We start from the raw sequence: 19,047 nt of genomic DNA on the forward strand, positions 1-19,047 counted from the left end.
ACCAAGTTCAGTTCTTCCATTTTTGGCAACAAAAAGTTTGTTAGCATCGAACGATAGCGATCGCCATTCACCGTAACGTTGCGTCCAACAGCATCTTTGAAAAAATACGGTCCAATGATTCCACCAGCGTACAAACCACACCAAACAGTGCATTTTTCGGGATGCATGGGCAGTTCTTGAACGGCTTCTGGTTGCTCTTCACCCCAAATGCGGCAATTTTGCTTATTTACGTAGCCATTCAACCAGAAATGAGCCTCATCGCTGAACAAAATTTGTCGATAAAACACATTTCGAACCGAACACTGATTTTGGTAATAAAATTCAATGATTTGCAAGCGTTGCTCGTTAGTAAGTCTATTCATGATGAAATGTCAAAGCATACTGAGCATCTTTCTCTTTGACAACATGTCTGAAATCCCACGTGATCTGTCAAATACTAATGCATGAAAATCCTAACCTCAAAAAAATCACCCGTTACATATATGCCTGCAATTGTCCTGCTAGTACAAATGCAGCTCTAGTTACAAACGTAATTAGAAGCAAAAATACAGTTTCCAAGCATTATCGTGAAACAATTATAGTTCTGAAACTTGGAAGGGTGATCGCTTGCAATCTACTAATACCATAGCCATTTTTCTAAGCAGTATTTTTCATAGCACGGACAACATACTTGTATGTAGGTACTTCCCAAAAGTGTTTAAATACGTCATAATGTTATACATATAAATATATATTTTTAACTACGTTTGTTGTAAAGCAATCATAACAATTCAACTTGGCTCTTCGTTAGCGATCAATTATGGACATATGAAACACTTAATTACCAAAAACGATTTTTATAGTTTTAAAATATAGATATGTAAGTCAAACTCCTTTTGGATGTAAAATATCTCAGTCGAAAGCCTAACAGTTGAAGTCATGTAATGTAGCTAGAATAGAAAAAAAAAATGTTTCATCTCTTCACTAGATCCGATATTTTTGTAAGGTGGATCGCTTATGCTTTAATGTAGAACCTTTCACATGTGCATTTTTTATAACAAAGTATGGTACAAAATGGTCCGATCTGAACAATATATTCGGAAATTGTAGCAATGCTTAGGATAGGTTCGCGGATATACAGACAGACGTGGCTAAACGGACTCAACTCGCCACGAAAATCATTTAAGTATTTACTTTATAGCATCTGCGACAAATATTTTGTGGCTACCAAAAATAATATATAGTAATTCGTAGCTACGGCTTATTTGACTTTTATTAAAATTATATAATCGCATTCAGCTTTCTTTTCAAAGAAATATTCCTGTTAACTTACCGTCGCAAAAAATATGATTCAAAAGCTGGGTATGTCCTTTGCTCTAACTATTTGCTGGGCTTCTTTTGAATTTTATACTGAATAGGTTCTGATATACATATGTATGTACATATGTACAGACATGCTCTACTTGTTAATTGGCACAATTGTTCTGCCCTTGCTTCCTTGTTTTTTTCGGACAACATGAAACAATGCAATTAGTTTTTGCTCTAAAAGCTAAACACCAAATTTTCAATGGGTAAACCATTTAAATGAATTGTGCATTGCAACTTTTGCATTCGGCTTTTGCCTTTGTTTTGGTATGCACAAATGCTGGGGACAACGCCATAAACTGTGCTTTATGCATACATAATTTATATATACTAGAAGCACTCGGGGAGACGCATATGTGGAGAAGCATAAACCAAACTATTTTGGTAAAGCAATTTAAAGTTTCTAGTTTTTATAGCGAGTTTTAGAAAACCGGCAATAAACCTTATGCTACATGTATTTTTCCTCACTTTACTCTTTCACTAACACAGAGGGAGCCAATGGCGATGGCATGGCTGTAATCTCCTCGCTGCGTTCCTTCGATCGCGAGCAACAGAAAGAGTATATGATTCCGATTGTGATCAAGGATCATGGCTCACCAGCAATGACCGGCACCAGTACACTGACTGTCATCATTGGTGACGTAAATGACAATAAAATGCAACCCGGTTCCAAGGATATCTTTGTTTACAATTATCAAGGTCAGTCACCGGATACACAAATCGGACGCGTCTATGTCTATGATCTGGATGATTGGGATTTGCCCGACAAGAAATTCTATTGGGATCCGCAAGAACATCCACGATTCAAATTGGACGAGGACTCAGGCATGGTAACGATGCGTGCCGGTACACGTGAAGGACGTTATCATTTGCGCTTTAAGGTGTACGATCGCAAACATACGCAAACCGATGTGCCCGCCAATATAACAGTGACAGTGCGCGAGATCTCTCACGAAGCGGTGATCAATTCAGGTTCTATACGTGTCTCCGGCATAACAGATGAGGATTTCATAAGAGTCTGGAATTATCGTACACAGAGTTTGAGTCGCTCGAAATTGGACCGTTTCCGTGACAAATTGGCAGATCTGTTGAATGCGGATCGGGAGAACGTAGACATATTCAGTGTACAACTGAAGCGTCGGCATCCGCCACTAACCGATATACGTTTCTCCGCGCATGGCTCGCCCTACTACAAACCGGTACGTCTCAATGGTATTGTGCTCATGAATCGAGAGGAGATTGAGAAAGATGTGGGATTCAATATCACCATGGTGGGCATTGATGAGTGTTTGTATGAGAATCAGATGTGCGAGGGCTCCTGCACAAATACATTGGATATCAGCTCTTTGCCATATATGGTGAATGCGAATAAAACCGCCTTGGTGGGTGTGCGCGTAGATACGCTTGCTGAATGCACTTGCGGCGCACGCAACTTTTCGAAACCTGAGTCGTGTCGTAACACACCCTGCTACAATGGTGGACGTTGTGTAGATACACGATTTGGTCCGCACTGTTCCTGCCCGGCAGGCTATAATGGTCCACGCTGCCAGCAAACAACACGCAGCTTCCGAGGCAATGGCTGGGCTTGGTACCCACCACTGGAAATGTGTGATGAATCACATTTGAGTTTAGAGTTCATAACTAGAAAACCGGATGGTCTTTTTATCTACAATGGACCGATCGTTCCACCAGAACGCGAAGAAATGATTATTACTGATTACATAGCGCTCGAATTGGAGCGTGGGTATCCACGTTTACTTATGGATTTCGGTTCTGGTACGTTAGAACTGCGCGTGAAGACAAAGAAGTCGCTTGATGACGGTGAATGGCATCGTATCGATATATTTTGGGATACAGAGAGCGTACGCATGGTTATAGACTTCTGTAAATCGGCCAACATTAGTGAAATGGAAGATGGCTCACCACCCGAATTCGATGACATGTCCTGTCAGGCGCGTGGACAAATACCGCCCTTCAATGAATACCTGAATGTTAACGGACCACTACAGGTGGGCGGCATCTACCGTGATCTCTTCGATCCATCGCTATATTTCTGGCATTATGCGCCCAACGCCAAGGCTTTCGATGGCTGCATACGTAATTTGATATTTAATTCTAAGCTCTATGACCTGGCGCATCCCGGTCTGTCACGCAATAGCGTAACTGGTTGCCAACAAACTGAAGAAGTTTGCTCGCAATCTGAGCAAACAGCACGCTGCTGGGAACACGGCAACTGTGTTGGCTCACTGTCAGAAGCACGTTGCCAGTGCCGCCCCGGCTGGACGGGACCTGCTTGCAATATACCCACTATACCGACCACCTTCAAGCAACAGAGCTATGTTAAGTATGCGCTTAGCTTTGAGCCAGATCGATTTAGTACACAAATACAATTACGTTTCCGTACACGTGAGCAACACGGCGAACTGTTTCGTGTTTCGGACCAACATAACCGCGAATATGGAATTTTAGAAATTAAGGATGCGCGTCTACACTTCCGCTACAATCTCAACTCGCTGCGTACGGAGGAGAAAGATTTATGTTTAAACGCAGTTGCGGTCGACGATGGTCAATGGCATGTGGTGCGCATTAATCGTTATGGTTCGGCAGCTACCCTGGAGTTGGATGGTGGCGAAGGCCGTCGCTACAATGAGACATTCGAATTTGTGGGTCATCAATGGCTGCTGGTCGACAAGCAGGAGGGTGTATATGCTGGCGGCAAAGCCGAATATACGGGCGTGCGTACGTTTGAGGTATATGCGGATTACCAAAAGAGTTGCCTAGACGACATCAGGTGAGTGTGCAGCCTTGAACAATGTGCTATATGTATGCATGCTTAATGAACCCTACCTAAACGTTAGAGAGTTTGGCATTTCCATTGCTCTCTAACTCTTTGCATTACTAACCGTTTATTCATGTGGATTTTTATTTTATGTTTGCATTTGCTTATAGGCTTGAGGGCAAACATTTACCATTACCACCCGCGATGAATGGCACGCAATGGGGTCAAGCGACTATGGCGCGTAATCTGGAAAAGAACTGTCCCTCCAATAAACCTTGTTCAAATGTCATATGCCCGGAGCCGTTCGAATGTGTGGATCTGTGGAATGAATATGAATGCACGTGAGTATCGCTTAAGTTCAATTTATGTTGCAATTGGCACGCAAGCACATTCTCTTTGCCTTACTATCGTTTGTTTTCATAACATTTTTGAGTTTCTCATTCCATTGCATCATAAATGGAATACTTCAAATTTGCTTAAGTAAATAAAAACAGACAATTAACTTAGCGTATAAAGAATTAATTAGACAAAATATTGACATTATTTTTCATAGGCACTGATTGCTTGAATTTTTTTTTTCTTCTTGAGTAATTTTGATAAACATATCAATTAATACTGTTGATAAGTTCCTCATCATTAAAGTGGTACTAGTGTCAATAGAACTATTGTGAAAATGGTTCTTATGGAATAATAAGGACCTTGAAACCATAAGTACAGTATTAGATTTTAATAAATATTAATTGTGTAAATTTGGTAAATTTTATTATAATATAAAATATTAAAATTGATTTTGAATATAACCAAATAGGTCCAGATTTCAAAAATACAAAAGATTTAATTGATGCTACGAGGATATTCAAAGATCTTGAATTAAATTTTGTTGTTTACTAAAGTATATAATATGTAGCTATAAATTGCCGTCACTGCAAAAACTTTTAAAAGGCACATAATTGATAAGTCTTCCTCTAATTTAAAATAGCATTCACAAGAAATGGACTAAAACGGCAATAACCTAAGCAAAAAAGAACATCTAACGATTTTTCACTTTCAAAATCCTTCAAAATACATTTATACTTTTTTACTGGAATCCTGTAGTCTGTACCTACAAACAACACGCATACAGTCGAGTTCACCTACAAGTGAGCAAAGCTCTCCATGTCATAAAGCACAAGAAACAGCAAAACGCAATAAAACAACGAACACTGAAATGTCGACAGAGAAAAACACAAAGTCGCTTTTTATAGCTTACCCATACACTCTCCATTACGAAAAGTCACTCGTGTTTTTGTGCTAAACGCTTGCAACATTCAACCGCAGACACTAGCTTTCACTTGCATCATTACACTTTCGACTGAAAAAGTGTCTTTCAACAACAGTTTTCCATACTAGTGTAAATATGTGGGGTAAAGTGAAGTGTGACGATCAAGGTTGGCGAAAGAAATCACTCACTCAGCATTAGAAAAACAAAAATACCATACATACATACATAGGCATAACATTTTTTAAATCGCACTCTCAAGAGCAGGCATTACTACGAAAACATTACAAGCAAATCAGGCAAGCCTATGTGAATATGAATGTTGTGCCAAAGTGTAGATATGTACATGCATATTTACGGGCTTACTTTTACTTACAAGTACACATATACGTGTAAGTATTATACATGAAGCTATTCGCTCAATTTAAGGTTCATATAAAGCTCCAACTGAGGAATACCACAGTTCTTCTATGAAATAAGGTTGGTCCGTAAACTTTCATTTGTAAAGTTTTTTTGGAGAAGAGCATTACATGTACATATGTATGAAAGCAAGTGTTATAAATAGCAAAATACTGTTTCCCTAAACTAGAACCAAATGCAATTTTCCAACCTAAAATTAAATGAAACAAATATTATTTGAGAACGAATTGAACATAAAAATTTTATTTAACTTAATTTTTTTATATACGATTTTAATATTTTTTTGACATAATACAAAACTCAAACTCGTTTTTAATATATGCAAATGGGGGCACTATTCGCCGTTTCTTAAGTTTGCGCGATTACATGGTTCTCTGGCTTTGGAGCCCGTGTTTATTTTCCATCATTTGGAGCTTTCAAACTATTTAAATTTTATGATGCACTGAAGCAAACTATATATATTATCCCTACATATGCTTAGAAACAGACATTCAATCGTCTACACGTATACATACATATGTAAATACTCATGCCAACATTTCAAATACGTTAACCCTCTCCCTGTTGGTAAGTTGCATTATTTATGAGAGGGAATCATTAATGAAATGAAGTATATTTCTTTGGGAAATTTAGAAAAATTTAAAGAAAATATCTAAAATATTTTAGCACTACATTCACAAAAGTGTATTTCTGACACTTGATTTCTGACAATAATTCGCCCATAAAAGAATCTAGTTAATGATGACCGTCCATAATTGGCGCCTTAAAGCTTGTTATTTCTATAAAGCTATTTTTAACTCAAATTTTTATATAGAATATTTAAGGAGTATGTTCTTTAAAAGTTCTGAGAAAAGCAAACTGTATAATTAATTAAATTAGTCAAACGATAAGTAATAGGAGATTATCTTTTGAAGCCATAAAAGTAATACTTATCCATATAATCAATACCTTGTTAACCCTTTGGGCTCCGCTGTACCCTCTTAAGGGACATGCAAGTTTATTAGTGATCGAATTGAGTTATTTTCGAGCAACTTTTTAAGACATGCACGTTTCTTTGAAGTTTTCTCTTGAAATAGCACAAGAAATCACAACAAGATATCGTAAAATTACTAAGAGATACATACGAGTATTTACAAAAATATCAGCAGGTTTTGTGTCAGACAAGAACATGAGACGCGTGCTTACGACAGTCTGAGTACTTCTCGGAATCACTTAATAAGAGCGATAAAGGGAGTTTATAAAAAAAGGTCGATATAAGAAATGGCAAGACGAGCGGACGTATGATAAGGCCGTCATAGCTGAAAAATATCTGACTTTCGTTAATGAAGTCATACAATCATATATTTTCATATCAAACGCTTACCAAAAAAGAAACAGCTTAGTATTGTCACTCTTATTTTTCTTTCATTTTTAAATATTTAGCTTCTTAATAGCCACTCATCAACTAGACAGAGTCTCCACTATTAAATATCAAAAGCAACTGAAGTTAGCGGCATTAAGTTTCAAATTTTGTTCATTAGCTGCTTTGAGTCATTAAATTTATTCAACTACTGTTCCCTGTGTCCAAGCCATGTACGAGCACATACTGTTTTTAAAGGCTTGTGGTCGTCATTTCCAATTAAGAAAAAGAAAAGCTTCAGCAATAATAAACGTAAACATGTAGGAAGTTAATCCAATACTATTTCCACAAATCGGAAAATTTGTGTGGTCGTAATATACTTGTAATAATTAAGTCTGTAGTTTCGGAGTAAGCAGCTTCTTGTTATGGCGTGATATTCCAGGGAAACGACACCGCTTTTGCTCATTTTATGCAAATTGCAAATGCTGCAATTGTTGCAGTTATCAGTATTTACAATTTCCCATTAAATATGAAAATAATACCGAGTAATGTTTACAATGAAAATGAAATTCATGTGAAATCCTGTGTGCACATTTCTTGCTTACAGAAACTTCATGGAAACTAACTATTTACACTTAAACAAAATGTAATACATATTTGATACTTGGTAGCTTGGTCTTTAATTACTATTGTTCAATGGCCTCACATAGATTCTAGGAAGTGATAAAAGTTTGTGCTTTAAGCTTTCATTCAACTTGTGTATTTTCATAATGAAAGTTAAAAACCTGAAAGCATGTCCTGAAAATAAAATCTTTAATTATTTTCCAATGCTTCGCCCCTATTTGCTCTTCACGAAGGTGTAATAGGTTCTTGTATATTTTAGGTGTTTAGATAAATTGCTAAATCCATTGTGCTTTATAGTGCTTTTCAAATGATTTTGTCTTCAACGCAGAATGCATTCCTAAACTCTGACATGCAGGTTGCGCAAACGAAGTTTCATAATTTTGATCGCTAAATATATCGCTTCCCTTGCTTACAGTTCTATATAACACAAATCAAGTTGTTGAACTAATTTTATATTTTATGGCGTATTTTAAATTTCTTTAGAGCTTTTTAGCCTTGTTAAAAAATATAAGTAAAAGAATTGCATCGGTAACTTATGCTACCGCTATTGTTCGAACTGTTGTCATAAAATAAAACTACAAAGTAAATATAATAATTTGAGCACTTTCACTTCTATTAAATATGAAAGCTCTAACTAAGCCACAAAACTTTCCTTATCAATGTCACATATTCGGCATATTGTCGGCTTAAAACTTGCCGAAGAGATACCACATCAGCCACTTCCGTAACCACAAACTAATACGCATGCAGCCGAGGCAGCTTGGCTGTTGCACACACACACCTGTCACTATTCAAAGAAACTTTTCCTTTCTAAATAATTAGGGAAAACATGCAGAGCATTTGTGCTGAATTCGAAAACTTTCGAATTTTCAAAATTCTAACAAGACTCCTAACCAAACTATGTGGACACAGCCAAACAACGATAACAAAAGTCGAAGCGAAGTGAAGTAAACGCAATAAACCACAATTGAAGCAGTTGCAAGCAAGGTTGATTAACAACAAAAAAAAACGAAGAAAAGCGGGTTTCAAGTAACCGAATGCGTAAGCAAACTATTTACAAGGATGTAATGGGTCGAAAGTACATATGGACGCATACAATACATTTATATATACACTAGATATATTTATATAATTTGTGCAAAGTTTACTGCAACTCCGACTGCATTGAATTTGACAAGGAAAGCCTTTCGGAAAGTTTCGAAGCACAATGCAGTTTGGACATTGGGGAGCGGAAGCTGTCACATGCTTTGTTGCCCCATCTTGTGAATATAGGCATGCACTTATGCACAAACATATATGACGTATGTAAGCGTATATTTAGGTTTATACCAATTTTATTAACTTTAGACCAAGTTGTACAGTCAACTCGTGAAGCCAGCAAGTCATTGCTACCAAAGCTCCTGTACATAGAAAGAATTAGCGGGAAGCCAACACACACACACACACACACACGTACACAAAAGTTTCGGTTAGAATTGTCGATTGGGTCTTTAGAAACTCATAGAAACTTTAACAGAAATAACTGGTAGCGCTACTGGGTAGCTAACTGGTCTTTTAACTGATAGGTGATTGTGCTAGTTTCGGTTAGAATTGTCAATTGTGTCTTAAAAAACTCATAGTAATCTTAACTGAAATAACTGGTAGCGCTACTTGTAACTAACCGGTTTTTTAACTGGTATGTGGTTTGTGGGATTTATTTCGCTCAACAAGGTGCAACCACTACTTGAAATCTAAATTACTACTACTAAATATTCAAGTTCAAGTATTTGGTACTTTCAACTGATTCTAACACATTACCATTTGTATAACCATTGGTGAACATTAAGCATTTACGCACACACACAAATCGCTTATAAGCAAAACTCCATAAAATTCATGATTTTCACATCGCCTTTTTGCCAAATTCTAAAATCTTTGTATTGAGTATAAGCATTTGCATATAACTTTCACCTAATATAACATAATTATAAATAAATCGTATGTATGTATATCTTTTTCACCACCACCACCACAACTGCCACCATCGTCATCAACGCAAACAAACAATTAAATAAAATATTCATGCGCTGCACGTAAATAAATTAATAAAACAACAACAATAAAACAACCGCTTCATAAAATCAAAACAAAAACAACAACAACAAAATCTTCGACATTTCAAATGCACAACAACGGCTTGTAGTTGCGGTGAAGGACGCGTCATGTCGCCAGACGCCAAAGGCTGCATGGATCGCAACGAGTGCCTGGACTTGCCATGTCTAAACGGTGCCACTTGCATCAATTTGGACCCACGTCTGCGCTACCGTTGCATCTGTCCGGATGGCTTTTGGGGCGAGAACTGCGAATTGGTGCAAGAGGGACAGACGCTGAAGTTGAGCATGGGCGCACTGGCGGCCATATTGGTTTGCCTGCTGGTCATACTGAGTGAGCATTCAATGAGTAGAAAAAATATAAATATGAGCATCGAAGATGATGAAAGCAAAAAACATAGAAGTAGCGAATAATAATAGCAAATGCAAAACAAGCGTCGTCGAAACTTTAAAAGCAAAAAAATACAAAATTAATAAAAATAAAAAAAAGTCTAGCGATTTGTGCGGCATCCCGCAAACTGCTTGCAACAACGCCTACTGCTCGCCGTAACAGCAATTTTTTCACATATTCAACTTTGATTTTTTCCCGATATTAAATCACTTATATTTATTCTTAGGCTTAAAGCATTAATTTGTTGCCTTAATATTCACAAAGGAAAAATATTTTACTTTTCGTTTTAACTACATATTCAATAATATTCTGTTATTCATGCAACATTAATAATAATTAAAATATATACATACATATATATTTTTTAATTTCATCTATGTAATTGCCCGATTTGTAGCGTTGGTGGATATGCTCTGTTGGTGTTGGTGCTAATGTAAAAGAAATATGTTGGACCCAAACATCATCATTTATATATACATCTATATATATCTTTATATGTTTACTCGTATAAATGTTAGCAAAGTTAGTTATACATATACATACATACATACATGTATGAAAATCACATTTCCTTTCGACCTGCCTCATTCCATGCATATCATTTCATACATTTCATATCATCATAAGTAACAACCATGCCCATTTTGCGCTTCTGCCACTTTATATCCATACATACATACATACATATATAGCATCCATTCTGTTCTTATCTCATCATTCGCCTTTCATTTCATTCATTCATTTCAAATCCCTACCCACTTAGCCATTTCGTAGCTTGCATGCCATTTTTTCAAGCGCTTAGCGCACTTTCGCACACACATCCACATCTATATGTACGTGTGTATACATGGAAGCTTACACTCAGCCATACATATGCAAACTTTTTTGTCTCATTTGCCACTTTTGCTGCAAATATATTGTGTTGTGTTTACTTGTGTGTCACAACATTGTCGCATTTGCACCTTATCATGTTTACATGCCACAAATTCTTGCCACTTAATATTTACATAATACGACAATTTTTTAGGCTTTTTATTTAAATATTTACACTTTCCATTAGCCATATTATATTCATAAAATAACACAAATACACCGCATAGTATAAAGGTGTGATATTTGAGTTGTGGCCACGCATTTTTTAACACGCCTCAATGCTTGCTTCGTTTTTCACTCATCTCATTACTGCACCGTAAAATGTATGCATACACATACATATATATGTATTTAGATATATAAAAAATTCAGTGTTCATTGTGTATTATTTTTTCTGTGTGCCCATTTAGCACAGCATCCACAGTCATCTCCTCTCTTTGGTATACGTTGAAAGCAACGCATGGCGTGCCACATGTACACGTATTTACAGTAGAGAAAATGTCAGAAAAAGTGTGTGAACCTATTAGCTTTTGTGGAGCTGTGTGTTAGCTGCACATTTTTTACAATGCTCTAAAAATTCTGTACAACGGAATGTACAGGTATTTTCTCGGTTTGTTGGTATTGAAAAATTTCACTGCAGCACCAACTGGTGTTTGCCGCATTTGTCAATATTGGTTTAATGCAATTGCCAAATAGGAAATATAGTGTAAATTTAAATACATAATTAACTATACAAATAATTATAGCATTAATTATTAACACAGGTGATTATGTAATATTTAAATATTTGTAATATTTCTATGACCGCAAAAGTACAAAAACAAGAACTTATAAAAATTTCAGAGTAAAAAAGCTGTCAACAGCATAACGTCCCTATTATGTAAAGCAACTGACGATAGTTGTCGGTCTAACGGACGTGATAACCACAGTATTTTGTATTACGTATGATAACTGAACTTTATTCAATTCTTGAAAACTATAGACAACTTTTGTGTAGTTTCCTCAATTTGACATTCTTTTTTAAAATTTCTATATTTATATGATCTGCTTGGATAAAATCTTAATTTATTTAAAAACTAGACAAGCTCAAGCAAGTGATATAGCTGGTTCGGTGATACGTTACTCTTTAGTATGCATGCATATCTTTCGTTTTAGGCGTGTTTGATTACAGAAATGATCAAAAATTGATTGTCATGCGTAAGGCAAAATTTGGTTGTACTATAATAGTCTTACATGATACGGATGTAGTAATGTCAAAAGGAAAAAACGTTAAAGGACAACTACGAAATTAACTATTTGACCAAACGTTTTTCAGAGAAGTAGTTTCAGGTCATGATGTTCCAGTCTGTGAGATATGTATAAGTGAATCTTTATATGCAAAGGTCCCCGATGTATACATTTGAATCGAAAAAGGCACAAAACAGTATGTCGAAGACTGAGCTAACAAGGCAATTCCCTTTTTTGGACGTCAAGATCAATATTTTGTTTTCCAAACATCATCAAAACAATGTGGCGGTATGCAAGGGGACCTGAGACCTTAGACCTGTCATTAATTCTGTTACAAAATTTATAAAGCTTTATTTGAGGACAAATTCTCAGAAAAAAGGCGTTGTTTTTATATTTTTTCATCATGTTGCTATAGAGTATAATAGTTTATTTAAAAAATAGTCCTGACCCTGCCCTCTAAGAGGTGTAATGTAAATCTCTCCTAAACCACTCATGATACAATATCTAAATATTCGCTCAGTACAAATCCTTTAGGCATCCCTACTGACACTGGGAAAATGGATGAAATTCGATAATAACCCCGCATACTCCCTATATAATGGTACTGTTAAAAACTGCTAAAAGCGCACCAAATTCATAAATAAATACGCCAGAAACATTAAGTTTTAGACTTGGCATAATACGATAGGCCTTTATGAGAGCCGGTGTCAAAATTGGACGATGGGCGTGACACCACCAAAATATCGGTGAAAATCCATAGCTCAGAACCTACTCGACCGAAATTTGATATATAATATTATCGTGACATTCCCCAGTGTTATTGGGAAAATGTGCCAATTTGGCCTTTAACTATGTATGCCTCCTTCGCTTATAGTACAATTTTGAATTCCATCTGATTATTTCACTTTGTAGTATGCAAAACAAGCATCAATAAATGTATCGGGATAAAACTTTGCACGAACAGCGTTTCTGATATCTGCCATATATGACCAAAAATTTGTCCGAAAATAATTCAAGTCTCCGTATACCGCAAATCTGAATCATAGTTTCAATTGTAAACTTTTTATCGAAAATATCGGACAACCTGTGAGATCTGAGTGTCATATAAATCCGAAGAGAATTTTTTTTTAAAGTATGTCAGTATGTCCAAACTGGTTTGTGATCTTCGGTTCTGTAAAAAGGAGTTTAAAACTAGGACAAAAATGCACCAAGAGGATGTTTTAGAAGGCTCTACAAAATGGTTAAACAATACATTCGGTGGTTTAAAAGAACTCTTCCTGATTCCTGAGCGGCATATGATTGTCTATCTGGTAGTCCAGATTTAAATCCATTGGACTAAAGTTTGTGTTCAGAGTCAGAAAACCTAACCTGTTGAATACCCCACAAAAATTTAGAGAATCACAAAAATCGTTGGTTCGAGCAGCGTCATCACTACCAATAGAAACTGTGCGTGCTTCTGTTGATATATGGCCGAATTGTATGAAGACTTGTATGAAATCAAAGCGTGACCATTTCGAGCATCGCTCATTTATTATAATATTGTCTTATTAAATATTAAAGTTACTTGTAACAGAACTTATGGCATAACTAAATATATGGCTGAGGCTGACTATAGACGATAGTGAGTAGTTTAAGGACAGATTGTGACTCTTCTACTCTTAAGCCTTAACAAATGACAGTTTTTGGAAAAACTTTATGCCGTTATCATTGAAGGCATTATTCACAACTGAATAATTTTATTTGCCATAAACTTGCCATGAAAATTATTTAATGTCAAAATTTCTAGTATATTCATATGGAATCAGTGCTTTTCAGACATTTCTCGTGTATTTAAAAAGCACTGTCGCGCCACTACTGCATAAGCGCTTAAGTACTTTGCCACAACTGGCGCTTTCGATGTGAAAATAAATTCAACTTTCCTAATTCCCCCATCAAAGCAGCGGCAAAGAACTTTCTTTGAGCGTCAAACTCCCAAGTGAGCGCCTTAAACGCACGCTTCGCAGTACCCGAATAATGCGACCAATCGCTTTCTTCAAATCTCCTCTTCAAGTATGTGCAATCGTACCAACTTTCGCAGACTTACACGCGCGCATTTGCTTCCAATTCGCTTATCTACGACTATGTGCAAGTGTGTTATGTAATATATGTGTACGACTATGTGGATAGTAGCATTTAGAAAATATTTATACGGAAATATTTTCACAACAAAATATCTATATTTCACGGCATGTTGCAGCATTTTGAATAATTTATGGTGTTGTCATGTTGCCCCACATCCACACACACACATGCACACTCGCACATATGACTTGAATGCTTTTTGCAAATCCGTACTTGAGCGCTGATATCGCACCAATAAGTGTGCATATTCACTTTTAGACAACTTTTGCGACTGTGTGTGTGTAGCAAGTGTTTACCTGCGCGATACAGGTAGCCAAATAGCTTCGTCTATCAAACAAACAATTTGGCTGGCTGCTGTTGCTTTAAGCGCCATGAAATTCAACGTAAAGTTAACAAATCCGCTGCACACGACACGTCGTACCATCACCAAAGCCGGCCTGTCAGTTGCAAGCGAAGGATGCGTTGCCAATGGAGTCACCAGCTCACACACTGTGATTTCTCGCTGCCAGTCGCTTATGCGCCGATTTAGCAGCTCTGTGTTTGCCTACTATGTGTGGCGTTTTCTGAGTCTCCTCTCCATTACTATCCATTGCCGTTATTGTGCGGCAGCAACGTGTGTATACATTTTTCGCTGCGTCTTTTGAAAGTTCCATTCTGCGCTTAAGAATTTTTCGGTTTGGTGAAAAAATATCAGTTTCTTCTTAAATAAAATAGATGCGAATCGTTTTACTGGCAACTGTAAATAAAGTAGAAAATTGAAACGCTGCTAGAAGAGGGAATTCGAAGCTAAACTTTTTGAAATATTTTCTCGCAAAATATATACAAAGATATGGTAACAAATATACGAAAAATTCGGCTGCTTTGGCGCGAAAATAAATGCAAAAGAAATTTATAAAATAAGGGCATAAAGTACGGTTGGCATGAAATATGGTGCCACAAATGTGTGTAGGTATGTGTTCAACCAAACAGCAGCGCGCAGTCTAGCGTGGAAGCGGAAAGCTTGAGCTCTAAGAAAATTCGCGCATAGTTTTGGTCAGTTATGGTTGATAGGAAATAAAGTAAAAGTTTTAGTTTTTATATAAATACATATATCTTTTTTCTCAGCTTCCTCTGAGTAAACTGTTAAGTTGCCGTTATTTATAACCGCACAGCAGGGAGCATTGTAACGCCGCAGCAGCAGCTAAGTTTTTACAGCCGCTCACATGCCTAGTATATACTTGTAGACCTTGATATTTTAAGAAATATATGTACATATTGACACATATATTTGTATGTGGTGAGCAAGTTAAAGAAGGGTTTGTGAAACTTGAAAGTAGTAGTAGAAATAGTAGGTTAATACTTCACTGGTTAGCCCGAAAAATAGTAGAAATTTGATTGTATTTAATAAACTTAAACATTTGAGTGTCGACAACAAAATGTTTTATATATTAAATAAATGACTTGATAGGCAAGAATTGTTTCCCATAAAACATACAAGCTCATGAGGAAACCAACATGTGAAGCTTTCGAGTACTATTACGCCAATATAAGTTAACTTCTATACGGCAAACGTTAGAGAATTACGAATCGAACAGATTAAACTAGCTTGCGCCACCGAAAAAAAAGTAAAGAATATCATACATTCGGTCGCACGAATTTGATTGGACGCGTCCCGCTGATTTTTTTGGTGTAGGAATCTGTCGCCCCAGTCAAATTACATATTTTTAAGTTCAGCGTGTCTAAGAATAAATCATACATACGATTTCTATACAAAAGAAAAAAATCCGTAACTTCGGTTGCACCGATTTTTTTCTGTATTGACGTAGACACCGCTTACACGGTTATAGACGAATTTACAACTACGCGCCAACTTCCTCCAGCGGGTCCTCGTACTACATCAAATACTCTCTAAGCTGGAGTGTTTTCATCCATATAGATTATATGACCTATCCAGCGTAGCCTCTGTCTTTTAATTCGCTGAACTATGTCAATGGCGTTGTACATCTCGTACAGCTCATCGTTCCATCGACTGCGGTATTCGCCGTTACCAATGCGCAAAGGACCGTAAATCTTTCGCAGAACTTTTCTCTCGAACACGTCTACCGCAACTCATCAGATGATGTCATTTTCGTGCTATTGTTGCTGTTGTTGCTGTTGATGCTGGTTCCAAGATAAGCGAAATTATCTACGATTTCGAAGTTATAACTGTCAATAAGTATAAGTGTGAACGGCAGTAGATTGAAGAAGTCGCCTTGTTTGAAAACTGGATTGTTATCGAACGGCTTGAAGAGATCTTTCCCGATCCTAATGGAGCGTTTGATATTGCTCAAAGTCAACCGAATTAGTTTTGCGAAAATACCTAATTCAAACATAGCGACTTAAAGGCAGTTCTTTTCAGATATTCGAAGAGATTTGGCGCATGGTGAATATTTGCTGAGTTGGACAGGACTGCAGTCACACTGATGAGGTCCAACCAGTTTGTTGACGGTGAGCTTTCATCTTTAAGACGGGTACGTGTTATTCAAACTTCTTCGTCAGCTCAATCGTCGTCGATTGCTGTTATGCCTTCACTGCCATTCAGCAGGCTGGAGAAGTGTTCCCACCATAATTTTAGTGCGATCTTGGCCTCAGTCACTAGATCACCTTTGGGGGCTCTACAAGAGTAGCTGACAGCTGACAGTTTAGTCTTAGTAAAGAATTTTAATTTCAACAACTGTGAAGATTGACTTAAATAGCCTGTCTATTCGCGTAAAATAGAATTACATTCTCTGAATATTTTTGGGAAACACAAAAAAATAGGGGTTATTTTAATTTTTCAAGTGGTAAAAATATTCATTGACTTAAAAGCTGTATATACTACATACATATATTATCTATACATAGCATATATAAAAGTATAATATATATATGTAATATAATATATGCCTTTAGAGTTTTATAGACACTTTCAAACTTACAAATACAAGTATATTGATTTATTGACCTACGTTGCTGGAAATTTAGCTTCACAAATATGGATGTCTTAAATGTAAAAGCAATTTCTAGAATTATAATAAATACAAAAATGAACGAAAACAATTCTGTAGCCGCACAAACACTGTAAAAGCCTTCTTTTGCAATCAATAGCATCGTAATGCGTTCATCTCTCCATAAACTTCTAATTAATTTCTTCTATGGTTTTTAACACACACATACACACAACTTACGCACATGCTGCCAAGCAAGTACATACACACACATAGTATATATATTAAAAATAATAGTTATATTTATACGAAACATACATACACGTTAACAAATGTACACACAAACAAAGAATTACAAAAATTTTCTCCTTCATGTTATCCTCTCCAAACCAACCAACCAACAACAAAACCAACAATATATAAACCTAGGTGTCCGGCTGGTTACAAAATTTCGGGCAGTCAATGTGTCAACGACAATGAGTGTTTGCAATTTCCGTGCCGGAATGGTGGTCGTTGTCGCGATCACAATCCACCAAAGAAATATGAGTGCCACTGTCCGATGGGCTTCACCGGCATGAATTGCGAACTGGAATTGCTGGCGTCCGGCGTGTTAACGCCATCACGTGATTTCATAATAGCGCTAGTACTCTGCACTAGTACACTAATTCGTAAGTAAAAACAAAAAACAAAAACAAATAGTAAAATACACACATATAAAATGCAAATCGTAAAGCGTTGAAAGTTGAAGAGGTAAGATGTGTGAGTTGAACTAATTGAATTTGGTGTGAATGATTTGATTTTTTTAGAATTATTTTATTTGTTTAACAGCACTAGTAGTTTTTGTGTTCACTTTTTATTTAATATGTCAGCGATTTTATTATAATTATCAATAAAAATTGTCCTTTAAAAGTTACATAAAACTGTAATTAAACAATTAAATTTAAATATTTATTTATACAAACAATAATATTAATTAATAACACAAAATGTACATAGCAAATATTTAAACCACTAATGCCTAATATTTAAATTTAATTTCGTAAATATTTAAATTTTAAATTACACTACATTTAGGTTCACAATTGAACAGAGACAGCCCTTAGCCACAAAGCGCATTAAATGAACGCGTTCAACCACATAACCACAATATTATAATACACGGCCATTAACCAGCACAAAGCCACGACGAAATCCAATATGCGTATTCAAATACAATTACATACATAGCATTTACTAAAAATTATTTTTAATCGAGCACCGCGCCTTACAAGGCCGTGTATTGCCGACCGAAAAGCACATAGAGTTGTTCTACGTAGGATGGCTTTTATGTTTCGGGATTAGAGAACAAAACCAAATTTTAATTATCGAAAATAGCTTCATTGTTAATCAAAATATTCTCAATTCAAATTTATATACTTTTGCATACGTTTGTACCAATTTTCGAAACACTTTTGCCACTTTGATTGAGTTAACCCCAAAACATCCCTTTGGAACGCATCTTCAGGTGTCGAAAAATCTTGACTTTTTACTTAATTTTTTACGTACGAGAATAAAAATAAATCATTATTAAGTCAAACCAAGATTATACCGTGGATGATTCATCAATTTGATGTTTTGAGTGCTCAAAAATGGAGTT

At 36.2% G+C, this 19,047-nt stretch overlaps 1 protein-coding gene across 10 annotated transcripts in view; it reads left to right on the forward strand.

The window, feature by feature from the left end:
• LOC105223163 (neural-cadherin) overlaps positions 1 to 19,047 on the forward strand; it is a 333,332-nt gene that overhangs the window by 300,234 nt on the left and 14,051 nt on the right. For 8 of the 10 annotated variants that reach the window (XM_049446299.1, XM_049446300.1, XM_049446304.1 and 5 more), the window contains 3 exons: positions 1,834 to 4,135; positions 4,294 to 4,464; positions 9,947 to 10,188. In XM_049446299.1, the coding sequence (XP_049302256.1) occupies positions 1,834 to 4,135; positions 4,294 to 4,464; positions 9,947 to 10,188 (2,715 nt within the window). Of the gene's footprint in view, positions 1 to 1,833; positions 4,136 to 4,293; positions 4,465 to 9,946; positions 10,189 to 17,840; positions 18,080 to 19,047 lie in introns of all 10 variants that reach the window. The other 2 variants (XM_049446303.1, XM_049446301.1) reach the window with 1 other exon arrangement.

This window comes from Bactrocera dorsalis, chromosome 1 (genome assembly GCF_023373825.1).
Source record: "Bactrocera dorsalis isolate Fly_Bdor chromosome 1, ASM2337382v1, whole genome shotgun sequence".
Classification (NCBI taxonomy): Eukaryota; Metazoa; Arthropoda; class Insecta; order Diptera; family Tephritidae; genus Bactrocera; species Bactrocera dorsalis.